Here is a 12,943-nt window from a genome sequence, read left to right as displayed (position 1 = left end):
TCTTTTGTTCCCTTTGTTTCGGTATAGAGATGTGATTAATCCAAGGGGGTTCTGTATTGTGGGAGAGAATGGAGCTAATTAAAGATCTGATGGTTATGAATTGTAAATGATCGATTGTAAGCACCTGTGAACATCTCTGTGAACAAGTGGGTAATACCGTAAGGGATGAGGATAGTAATTTGTGCAGGATTTGAGATTGTAATATCTCCCAGCACCTTATTTGAACTCACAGTAAGAGACTTGCTTCTCCACTCTTGGTGTGGTCATTGGGGATACGCACACTCGGCAAACGAACCCCAACTGTTTTTGCACCCCCTGCAACATTACTATGTGGGAATCAGGAAAGTATAAAGTATTGATAGTCCCTAGAGGGTTTTATGGTGTTGATTCCCCCTTGCAGATTCTCTGAGGGCTCACATGGGCTCAGTGGCAAGACAAGGTTTTCCCCCACCTCCCTGCTTCCATTGGGTCTCATACCTGTGGATTCTCTGATGGCTAATAAGCTGCTGGCGGTGAATGAAGTTTGTTCCCACATCACTCGCCATGTTATAGGGCCTCTCCTCTGTGTGGATTCTGAGATGGGTAAGAAAGTTTGGCTGTGAGTGAAGCTTTTCCCACACTCACATGAATTCGTAGCACTCTCCTTGGTGGATTCTCTGATGTTTAGAAAGGGCTGAGCTGCGTTGAAGCTTTTTCCCACACTCACTGCATTCAAAGGCCTCCTCCCCTGTGTGGATTCTCTGATGAACAGAAAGGGCTGAGCTGGTAATAAAGCTTTTCCCACACTCATGGCGTTATAGGGCCTACTTCCCTGTGCCATGGATTCTCTGATTGAACAGAAAGGATTTGATTTGTAGTAAAGTCTTTCCCACAATCACTGCAATCAAAGGCCTCTCCCCCTGCATGGAACTGTCTGATGTTTGGGAAAGCCTGAGCTGCTAGTGAAGCTTTTCCCACACCACATGACATTCATAGGGCCTCTCCCCTGTGTGGATTCTCTGATGGTTGAGAAAGGACCGATCTGTAAGTGAACTTTTCCCACACTCATTGCATCAAAGGCCTCTCCCTGTGTGGATTCTCTGATGTTGAGAAGGTTGAGCTGCTAGTGAAGCTTCTCCCACACTCAGGGCTTCCTAGTGGCTCCCCTCTGTAGGTTCTCTGATGTTTAGAAAGGTCTGAGCTGCTAGCGAAGCTTTTCCCCACACTAGTGCATGTATTTTTCCTCTTTCCCATGAGGTTTTCTGCTGTGTTGTTGGTTCCTTGATGCTCTTTCCGAGTTCCCCGACAGGAAATAAATGTACCCCTTTTCTCCCCTGGATGGTTTCCTGCTCTCTTTCTGGTCTGTGCTGAATCTCACAGCATTTTCCCTGCTCATGACTCCTGGCACATTCCTTTTCGATCTTTGCGATATTCTCTTTGTTTAGGCCACTTGCTCAACATTTTCCTGCTGAGAATTCTGCTCCTCTTTCTCACATACCATTGCATCACCTGCTGGACAAGAGACAGAAACCTCAGACAGGGATAGAGAGGGGAAGGCAAAACAAAACAATGCTTGAGAGAGGTAAATAAAAACAAGAACTGAACTCCTCCAACTCTTCCCTAAACAGGAGAGAGGAGAGGATCAATTCGGCCCTCACACCCCATCCAAATTCACAGTGGGAAGGGAGGAAGCTACTGCCTGGTGTCTGCTAGGTTCTACAGGAAGCCATGAGCTATATTTACCCTGAGGATATGACCTCTGCTAGGGACAATAATGAACTGAGAACCTTCCAAGGGCATTGTAGGGCAACTGAGATGTTTCCTTCAGGCACTTACAGATTCCTGAGTTGGTTTAAATCTTTCCTCACCTGTGCAGGGAACTCTCAGGATTCTCTCTTTCCTCTGAACCCTGGAGTCTGGGACCCAGGGCTCTTCCCCTTGTTCCAGCTGGGAGATTATATGAGGTTTGGAAACTGGAACCCCTACTCAGATGAAGAAAACAAAGGAGTTCAGCTGATTTCATATGACTGTGTCATAAAAAACACTATAATTTAACTTCAGTGCTTAGTGTGACCCAGTGTGTCTGGGGCAGTCCACACTGAAAATGCCAAGATCAGGGCAGGCTGAAAAAGGGAGAGCAGATGCTCCCAAAACTGGGGGTTAACACGGAAGTTAAATTCACCAGTCATTCACCAACTGTGCTTCTGATCCCCATACTGGTTATCGAGAACTGAAAAAACATCACATCCCAGGCCCCCTTTTACTGCAAGTTCTCTGACTCCCATCAGCACCTAGGTCCGGCACAGCAGAGCTCATTTAAAAACTCTGCTCACATAAACAAGTGTTCCTCTACCTCAGAGTCAGCCACATTACCAGGTCTGTATAGGTTTGGATCTGACCCAGAATACTTTGATGCCAGCCAATCCTTACCATCTATACTAAAGGTTTATTATAAAAGAAGGAAAGAAAAGGAACAGTTGAAATCTATATATGGTGAAAAACAGTAACAATATACATTCAGAAATATATATATCTGATTCTAGAGTATGGTGAGTTTCCCGGCTTGAAGGCTCTCTGGTACACATCCACATCATTCAGTCCTTTGTTCCAGGGTTCAGTGTGTAGAGAAGTTGCTCCAGAGGTAGGAAGGGGGATTGAAGACAAAATGGAGATGATGCAGCTGCCCTTATATTTCCTTTGCCAAGTAGCTTCTATTCCTGTGTCCAAAACACAAGCTTCACAGCACATGGCATGGAAAAGCCTTGGAGGTCTCAGTACACAGGCATACCCCTGCGTGTCTTGCTGACTCATAGGTGTATCCCCCTTGGGGTTCATTGTACAGCTGATGACCCCGGATGGGCCATCAAACAGTTGGGCAGCGCTGATGCAATATGTCTGGGGGTGTCACTCAGAAACACTACACAAGTCTGGAATACAGATATACCCCGATATCTCTATAACTCACAATACAAGATAGAAACAAGATTATCAAATTGGAAAATCATAACATTTTCATTGACACCTTACATGGTGTATCTAGCACGATTCATTGCCATTTCATCATGTTGGTATTTATAATAAAATAATATAATATAAAGTGTCTCTCAATTCCATACAGTGTCACTTAATAAACCAGTGAGTTACCAGGACCGGTTCCCCAGGTGTTTGAAGATGCTGAACACCTTGCTTCTGAGAGACTGAAATACCCACAGATATTTTGCGAACACACAGAGACAGACACTGTGCAAGTCCTGCCCTTATTTCACTCTTCTAGAAAATTAGGATCAATTTTGTTCATAGTATGTGTCAGGGCTGAATCTCCACTCTGTCACTCCGAGTGCAGAAAGTGGGGGCCCGCCAGATTCTAAAAATTAATTTGTGCAACTCTAGGCTTGTATTAAACCCCCAAAGTTACAGCTTTTTTCTCTGACCTTGGCTTGGTAAATGCTGCCATCACCCAAATTCAAAAAAACCCCAAACCCTTGGACCTAGGAAGGAACACTTGAGAATTCTTCTCTCTGGGGTACCCTCAAGCCCTTTCATGTCCCCTCCGGGAAAGAGCTGAGAAAGAAAAAGGAGATTAGCTGTGGCTACTAGATAATCAACAACATGCACAAACCTCTTAGGACACCAGAAATCCAATCCTGTTCTTAAAGAGGTAAAATTTTATTAAAATTGAAAAGGAAAACAATACATCTCGAACTTAGGCTTTTGCTAGATTTTAAAGAAACAATTTTTGTAAGCACCCAAAATAGCTTTCCTGGGGGCTCAGCTTAAAGCTTAGAAGCAAACAAAAGCATCTGGGATAGCACAGAGGAGCTCCAAAAGCCAAATTAAAAATATAAACCTGATTGTGTCTGTCTAAACATTCCTGTCCAAATCATTTCTTCTAGGTATGGAAGATTAATTTTTCAACCTGCTTCAAGCCATACACAGCATTGCTACTCCGTGGCGCTCCCTTCTCCAGAGAACAACAGCAAAGGGGAAGTTACTGTCCCTTTAAAAAAAGTTCTAGCTTTTCCATTGGCTCTTTTGGTCGTGCCCACTCCTTTTCTTTTACCTGTGGGCTTGTTAACCCTTTACAAGGTAAAGCAAGCAGAGAAGTCACACCAAAAGGATTTACAGCAATCTGGCTGGCTGGGTGTTTTATAAAAGGGAGATCCCAATCCTCCCTGTATTTATCACTGTTGCTAGTGAGGTAACATTTGAAAAGACAGATCTACTGAATCCTCCTTAAAATGTGTAGCCACATGTATGCAAAGTGATAGATTTTACGGTATGATATCACTGAAAAAGTTGCAACCCTAAGGTTCTCAGAGAAAGCAAGGCAAACAGCTGGTCAAACAGCCATTCTCCAGGAGGGGAAGGTGTGAAGAAGACATTTACATTCCATCACAGGGACCACTTGAAGCTCATTATCTACGACAGCCTGTCTCCATGACTCAGCTGAGAACTGAATTTCTTTCTAGTACAAAAGGACTGAATTATAAAAAGAGGTGAGGAAAATGCATGAGTCTCCCTCTCCCCCTTTCCCTACTGCTCATGACATTCCTGAAGAACTGAATGTGGGCAGCAGTGACAGGTTAGAGGGATTCCTGGCCAAAGGAAAGCCAGCCTGTCTCAGCACATGGTGAGAGAAACATTTGTTTTAATCCGTTTAGCTTGTTATGTTAAACATTAGTTTTGTATTTTCTCTCGCATTTCTTTTGTAAACAAGTCTGACTTTATGCCTCATTACTTGTAGGCACTGAAATCTTTTTTTTTTTCCAGTAGTGAACAGTCTTGTTTATTGTTTTATCTAACCATGGTGGTTGATTAAAGCGTGTTGGAAACTCCATTTGGAATAACAAGGCTGGTGCATGTCATTTTCCATTGATGAAATAACAGATTTCATATGAGCTTTCATTGTTCAGTAGCATGCTAGACAGGACAAGATGCACATTTCTGGGGAAGTCTGGAAGCAGAGAATTTTCTGGGGTTCTCCGGTGGGTACTGTCATTCGGGAGTCACTGACGAGCAGCGCCAATACTGTGTAGCTGGGAGCGAGATATATGCTGGAGAGTGCGTGTTAACTGCCCAGGAGTGGCTGCTCTCACAGTAAAGCAGTGTAAAAGGCACCCCAGCCTGGGAACTGAGGGGACATAGCTGTTCAACTCCAGATTGTACTGTGCTTATGTCACAGACACTCAATTTCAAAGTCTCCCTAAAACACAGAGAAGTAAATCCACGTCCCAGAAATCGAAGTCTCCAGACAGAGGGCAAGTCTCCTGGCTCTGCTTCTTGCTGACAGACAGATCCAGAGATAAAGAGAGAAGAGTCCCAGGGAAGCTGGAAACATAAGCATGGGGCTCAGTGGAGAAAGGGAACAGGAAGGGCAGGGATATTACTGAATGCACGATCTCAGCAGTACTAGATGTCAGGGTAGCACATAGTGCAGCCCATTGAAAACATAATCCCAAATATATATATAAATGATGGGTCTAAATTAGTCATTTCTTGATTTATATAGAGCAATATGATATTCTCTGTATTATTGTCTATCCCTTTAAAATAATTCCTATATCCTCTTTGCTTTTTTGACTTCCGCTGCACACTGCTGGATGTCTTCAGATCACTATACACAATGACAAAAATCTTTTTCCTGATTAGTTTGTAGCTAAATTACCCCATCATATTTTATATATACTTGGGTTATTTTTCCAACGTGCATTACTTTACATTTATCCACATGAAATTTCATTTGCCATTCTGTTGCCCAATCACTTAGTTTTGAGAGATCTTTTTGAAGTTCTTCACAGTCTGCTTTGGTCTTAACTATCTTGAGCAGTTTAGTATCATTGCAAACTTTGCCACCTCACTGTTTACCCCTTTCTCCAGCTCATTTATGAATAAGTTGAATAGGATTGGTCCTAGGACTGACCCTTGGGGAACACCACTAGTTACTCCTCTTCATTCGGAAAATTTATCATTTATTCCTACCCTTTGTTCCCTGTCTTTTAACTAGTTCTCAATCCATGACGAAGATCTTCCCTCTTATCCCATGATAACTTAATTTATCTAAGAGCCTTTGGTGAGAGACCTTGTCAAAGGCTTTCAGGAAATCTAAGTACACTATGTCCACTGGATCCCCCTTGCTCACGTTTGTTGATACCTTCAAAGAACTCTAATAGACTAGTAAGACATGATTTTCCTTTACAGAAACCATGTTGACTTTTGCCCAACATTTTTGTTCTTCTATGTGCCTGACAATTTATTCTTTACTACTCTTTCACTAATTTGCCTGGCACAGACGTTAGACTTACCGTCTGTAATTGCCAGGATCGCCTCTAGAGCCCTTTTGAAATATTGGTGTTATATTAGCTATCTTCCAGTCATTGGGTACAGAAGCCGATTTAAAGGACAGGTTACAAACCATAGCTAATAGTCCCTCAATTTCACATTTGAGTTCCTTCAGAACTCTTGGTAAATACCATCTGGTTCCGGTGACTTCTTACACTTAAGTTATCAATTAGTTCCAAACCTCCTCTAGTGACACTTAAATCTGAGGAATTCCTCAGAGTGGTCACCCAAAAAAGGTTTGGGAATCTCCCTAACCTTCTCAGCCATGAAGACTGAAGCAAGAATGCATTTAAGTTTCTCCGCAATTACTTCATTGTCTCTAAGGGTCCTTTTGTATCTCAATTGTCCCAGGGGCCCCACTGGTTGTTTAGCAAGCTTCCTGCTTTTGATGTACTTAAAAACATTTTGTTATTACCTTCTGAGTTTTTTGGCTAGCTGTTCCTCAAACTTCTTATTGGCTTTTCCTAATTACATTTTTACACTTAATCTGGCAGTACTTATGCTCCCTTCTATATACACCTCACTAGGATTTGACTTCTACTTTTAAAAGATGCCTTTTTATCTCTCACTGCTTCTTTTACATGGTTAAGCCAAGCCACAGTGGCTCTTTTTTAGTTCTTTTGCTGTGTTTTTTAATTTGGGGTATATATTTAAGTTGGGCCTCTAATATTGTGTCTTTGAAAAGTGTCCATGCAGCTTGCAGGGATTTCACTCTAGTCACTGTACCTTTTAATTTCTGTTTAACTAACCCCTCATGTTTGCACAGTTCTCCTTTCTGAAATTAAATGCCACAGTGCTGAGCTGTTCTTCCCACCAGAGGAATGTTAAATTTGTTAGATTATGATCACTATTTCCAAGCGGTCCTGTTATAGTTACCTCTTGGACAAGATCCTGCGCTCCACTCAGGACTAAATGGAGAGTTGCTTCTCCTCTTGCGGGTTCTTGTACCAGCTGCTCCAAGAAACAGTCATTTAAAGTATAAAGAAATTTTGCCTCTGCATTTTGTCCTGAGCTGACATGGACCCAGTCAATATGGGGATATTGAAACTCCCACTAGTATGGAGTTCTTTATTTTGATAGCGTCTCTAATCTCCCTTTCGCATTTCATCCACAGTATCACTGTGTTTGACAGGTGGTCGATAATAGATCCTATTGTTATATTCTTATTAGAGCATGGAATTACTATCCAGAGAGATTCTATGGAACATGCGGTTTCATTTAAGATTTTTTACATCATTTGAGTTTACATTTTCTGTAACATACAGTGCCACTCCCCTCCCCACCCCCCGAGTATGGACCTGGTCTGTCCTTCCGATATTTTTGTACCCTGGAATGATTGTCCCATTGATTGTCCTCAGTCCACCTATTATGCCTATTATGTCAAATCCTCTTAAACACGAGGCACTCTAATTCACCTATCTTATATTTACACTTCCAGCATTTGTGTACAAGCACTTTAAAAACTTGTCCCACTGTTTATTTGTCTGCCCTTTTCTGATGTCAGATTTTTTTTTGTGTGAATGCTTCTCGTCTGATCTGGCCCCCACTTCATCTCTTTCAGCCCCTCTTCCTGACTAAAACTAGAAAAATCTCTATCATTACACAATCCTCTAAGAGAAGTCTCTGTCTGATCCATGGGCTCCTCTACAGCCATTGGCTTTCCCCATCGCTTAGATTAAAAACTGTTCTTCAACCTTTTTAATGTTAAGTGCCAGCAGTCTGGATCCACTTTGGTTTAGGTGGAGCCCATCCTTCCTGTATAGGCTCTCCCTTCCCCAAAGTTTCCCCCGGTTCCTAATAAATCTAACCCCATCTCTCTACACCATCATCTCGTCCACGCATTGAGACTCTGAAGCTCTGCCTGCCTGCCTGGCCCCGCACATGGAACTGGGAGCATTTCTGGGAATGCCACCATAGAGGTCCTGGATTTCAGTCTCTTTCCTAGCAGATTACATTTAGCCTCCAGGAGGTCTCACCTACCCTTCCCTATGTCATTGGTATCTAAGTATACCATCACCACTGGCTCCTCCCCTAGCACTACACACAAATCTATCTAGATGCCTTGAAAATTCCCACAACCTACGTACCAGGCAGGCAAGTCCCCATATGGTTCTCCCGGTCATCACAAACCCAGAGATCCTTTTTCTAGTGATCGAATCTCCCATTACTAACAGCTGCCTTTTCTTAATGACTGGAGTTCCCTACCCCGGTGAGGTAACCTCAGTGCAAGAGGTTACCCCCAACACTATCTGGAAGGAGGCTCCCCAACTATGAGAAGCTTTCCTCTGCTCCTGTTGACTGCTCTCATTCCCTGGGCCTATCATCCTCCTCACAGTGCGGTGGACTGTCTGACCAGAGTTGGACAAATCAATAGTGTCCCGGAAAGCCTCATCAACATACTTCTCTGCCTCCCTTAGCTCCCAGTTCCAACACCCTGGCCTCCAAGCCCCTCCACAACAGTCTCTGAGAGACAGGAGCTCCTTGCACCAAATGCACACTTACATACATAACATAAGACGCCATAACGGGTCAGATCCAAAGGTCCATCTAGCCCAGTATCCTGTCTACCACAGCGTTCAATGCCAGGTGCCCCAGAGGGAGTGAACCTAACAGGCAATGATCAAGTGATCTCTCTCCTGCCATCCATCTCCATCCTCTGACAAACAGAGGCTAGGGACACCATGTCTTACCCATCCTGGCTAATAGCCACTGATGAACTTAACCACCATGAATTTATCCAGTTCTCTTTTAAATGCTGTTATTGTCCTAGCCTTCACAACCTCCTCAGGTAAGGAGTTCCACAACTTGACTGTGCACTGCGTGAAGAACAACTCTTTTTATTTTCTTTAAACCTGCTGCCTATTAATTTCATCTGGTGACCCCTAGGAAGCTTCTGTTGATTATGCTGCACTTAACCCTCAGTTTTACTTGAGCAAACAGAGATATTTGACACTGTGATATACGGCTCCTGTGCTCTGTTCCCAAAATGTTCTGCAGCAGGGGAAGGTCTCTGGTAGTGTGTGTGTCACTGGCATATTGGGGTGATGCTGAAACTGGCAGAGCAGAGGTGGCATTTGTGGGCTGGTGTAAACCTTATCTCTCCATTTCCCCTTCCAAGAACCGAGGGGACAGGACCCTTACCCAGTGAGGTCACATTCTCATAGTTCTCCTGCATGACATCCCAGTAGAGGGCTCTCTGAGTGGGGACCAGCAGAGCCCACTCTTCCCTGATGAAATACACAGCCAGCTCCTCAAAGGTTACCGGGCCCCTGAAAGAGCAAGAGTCCAACACTCAATACCTGCTGCCCCATTCACAGCCTCATTATTGTGGGGAGAGGAGCCCTCAAAGAGAAGCCTGGGGACTGCAGTCAACAAAGTCCCACCTCCACCCTGCTCAGAGCATCCAGGAAACATCAGAGTGAGGGGACAGAGAGAGAGCCCTTATCTCTCCGCATATCCATCACATACCTACTAGCCACAGACTGATAGAGGAGAGGGAGGCCCTACAGGGACCAGACAGAGATCTCTGCTAGGAGCCCAACAGCCTCCTCATTGTGAGGACTGGATATGAAGGGAGGGGAATCTCCCCTAACCCTCACTGGTGGGTATCCCTTCATATTTCACAGCAGCCACTGGTTAGTTGGTCAGGCTCCGCACTATGAGTCTGGTCAGTTTTCCCAGCACCATGTAGCTGGCTTATTTTCTGCTCCACAAACTAGAGCATTTCCACCGCCAAACCTCATGGGTCTGTTCCTAGAATCTAGACCACTTATTAAACAACTCCCAGCAGGTTTGTCACCCCCTGCCCTCCCTTTCTCCACCCTGTGCATTTCCTGCCCCGCGCCAACCTCCAAACCAGACTGTGCAAACCTTCCCATCTCCGGTATCTTGCTGCCCTCTCCTCCTGTAGGAACCCACCAACTCCCCCTCAGAAAAATAATCCCTACCTGAGCTGGCTGCACTGCAGCCATTTCTCTTCCTCTGTCCCATGGGAGGATGGATGAGCTGGAGAAAAACATGGAAGCCATTCTGCAGCCCTGGCAGGGCGAGAAGGGCAGTTGTGGAGGTTACAGAACAGGCTTTAGTTAATTCACATCACAATTCTCCCAGGCCCTCTCCCTCCAGACAGACATCCTAGACTCTGCGTGTTGGGAACATACTTGATCTCTTTATTACAGTGTAGACCTGGCCCCTCCTGTCCAGGCTAAGCCCACAGAAGACATTTTTAACCTCCCTTGTCCCTCCCCTCACCCATAACAAAGTCTCTGAACACAGGCTAGAAAGAGCAGAACCAAAGGAGTCACTGTGGGGGATTCCCTCGGACACTGACCCCACAGCAGTCACACCCCAACAGGGGAATATGGAGTCAGGAACTGGCTTTTCCTCTGTCTGAGCCTTTTCTGTTCATTGGAAAGTGATTCTCCCCAGCGATGCTGCAATACATGTGCTTGTTGGACTACAGAGCTGGAAATCTCTCCCCCAACTCATTTCTCCCCACTGCCCCTTTCGTCTCTCCTTCCCCTGTCCTCTCTCCCTGCCCCTCTGGCTGGAACGTCCCATTCCTGGGGCTTTGCCCTCTCATGGCTGGATTTTCTCCTGGCAATTGCTAATGGAGGAGAAATGAGGAGGGACTGTTTGTGCAGAGTCACTTCTTGCCAGACCCAGCACTTTCCCTGAGGTCTTTCAGTTACCTGGAGTCTGTGGTAGAATTTGTATTAACAGGGCCCAGGCTCCCCAAGGGCCTATACGAGCTGGAGAGAGTCATCCGTGGCTGGCAGAAAAGAAGCTTTAATTAAGTCACTTCCCAGCACAGAACCCCACTGGGAGCAGCAGCTGCCAAGCCTGGTCTCCCAGATCACAATGGAGGCTGCAGGTCTGACCCAGGAAGCTGAACCCAATATCCTAGCAGAGAGGACAGAGAGCATCTGAGCAGCTTCCCTCCTTTAGCTCTCTGGAGAGCAGCTAATGGGAGCCCCTCCTCACAGGGAGAATTGCTGATCTCATTTGACCCCACTGTCATCTGGAGTCACTCCTTGTCTTTCCATGCAGTGACTCTGGAGTAACAACATTCTCATGACACCGGATTTCAGAAAGAATGAGTCCAGAACGCTGTGGAGAGACCATCGTGTGCAGTGCTGACTCCCTTCCACCTCGCCTCACCCCCAGATCCGGACAAGGACTTGCGGGGGGGGTGGGACACGAATGTTCCCTAGTTTTCAGAGGGGAGGAAGAAAAATCTGTGATCTCCCCTGTCAGTGTTTGACAAGGGATAGGGGGGGGGTCTCGGGGGCTCACCGGCTCTCACCCCCTACCCCCCATGTCCGGGCTGCACCGACACTTTCCCCCTGCCCCTTTCCCAGGTCCCCCCGGAACACCCCGCCGGGCCCCACGCAGGGACCCCAGTGCGGCCAGTCCCCCGCGGACACTGGGAGGAGTACCGAGGCACCGCCTGGCTCCGCCCCCGCAGAGGGGGCGGAGCCGGCCGGGCACCGTGGGGGAGTGGGGGTAATGAGGGCTCTCCCGCCGCGATCTGCGCATGCCCAGCGCTCCAGGCACAAACCCTTCTCCGCCCGGGAGCAGCTCCAACGGCCCCGCAGCGGCCAGACAAAACCGCCACCGACCCCCGCGCATCCGCCTCCGTCCTCCCGTCTCCCTAGCTGACATCACTTCCGCTCCACGGAGAGTCCGGAACTACATCTCCAGCCTGCCCCGGGGCGCATCCGTCCTCTCCAGCCCGCTAAGGGCGGGGTTCAGGACTGAAACTGCGCATGCTCCATGCGAGCCCCGGTGGGGGGGAGGATAAAGCTGCTGCTGCCGCTTCAGTGTGAGCCGCTGAGTGAGAGACCCCGGGGGGGGCGGGAAAGTGACTCGGCCCCGGGGAACCTGGGAAAGCCTCGGCCCCGCCTCGGCCCCGGGAAGCTGCAGCACGGGATCCGCCCGGGCCCCGCTGGGATGGGAGGCGGAGCCTGGGGCCGGGGGGGTCCCTGTGGGGGGTGTCGGGCGGGGAGCGGAGAAGCCGGAGTTTGCCGGGGCGGTCGGTGGGATGGGGGGGGGGAGTTGAATTATCTCTGGGCAGCCAGGACATTCCCGGGGGGGGGGAGGGGTGTTATTGGAAAGTCAGTGGTTAGATGCCCGTTCCCTGCCAGGCGGGAAGGGAGGGGCACGTGTCCCCCATGGGACTGCCCGGACTCCGTTTCCCAATCCCAGTTACTGCCCCCGAACTACCAGCACAGATGTCCCCAGCCACCAGTTTCCATTCACCCGCCCTTCCCTCATCCAGGGGCCTTCCAGCTCCTCCACCCCCCTTTGCCTTCTTAAAAGAGCTCCTCAAAGGGCTCCCTGCTGCCCATGTGAATGGTGGGGGTGGCAGGAGCCATCACTTTCTTTATATGTATTGGATTAGTAATATAAATCCAGTCCAACAGTCCCCCTTTTCCCTCTAGTTATTAAACAGCAATATAAAATCCCTCAGATCTTGGTGGTGTTCATAGAATATTACGGTTCAAAGGGACCTCAGGAGGTATCTAGTCCACCCCCTGCTCAAAGCAGGACTATCCCAACTAAATCCTCCAGCAGATCCCTAATGGGCCCCCTCAAGGATTGAGCTCACAACCCTGGGTTTAGC

At 47.2% G+C, this 12,943-nt stretch overlaps 3 protein-coding genes across 6 annotated transcripts in view; 1 reads left to right on the top strand and 2 right to left on the bottom strand.

The window, feature by feature from the left end:
- The window catches only part of LOC127036073 (zinc finger protein 621-like), a 45,038-nt gene extending 33,990 nt beyond the window's left edge, over positions 1–11,048 (bottom strand). Inside the window, exon 1 of the mRNA XM_050926582.1 lies at positions 11,010–11,048. The gene's annotated coding sequence lies outside the window, so the exon portion shown is untranslated. The remainder of the gene's footprint in view (positions 1–11,009) is intronic.
- Positions 1–12,943, bottom strand: part of LOC127036049 (zinc finger protein 383-like) — a 103,137-nt gene that overhangs the window by 39,822 nt on the left and 50,372 nt on the right. Inside the window, exon 8 of the mRNA XM_050926506.1 lies at positions 1,888–1,961. Within this exon, the coding sequence (XP_050782463.1) occupies positions 1,888–1,961 (74 nt within the window). The remainder of the gene's footprint in view (positions 1–1,887; positions 1,962–12,943) is intronic.
- LOC127036047 (zinc finger protein 436-like) overlaps positions 1–12,943 on the top strand; it is a 122,310-nt gene that overhangs the window by 92,697 nt on the left and 16,670 nt on the right. The window lies entirely within an intron of this gene.

The sequence above is a fragment of the Gopherus flavomarginatus genome, chromosome 17 (assembly GCF_025201925.1).
Source record: "Gopherus flavomarginatus isolate rGopFla2 chromosome 17, rGopFla2.mat.asm, whole genome shotgun sequence".
Lineage (NCBI taxonomy): Eukaryota > Metazoa > Chordata > Testudines > Testudinidae > Gopherus > Gopherus flavomarginatus.
The sequence above is the reverse complement of the archived record's forward strand: the minus strand, read 5'-3'. Positions and strand labels throughout refer to the sequence as shown.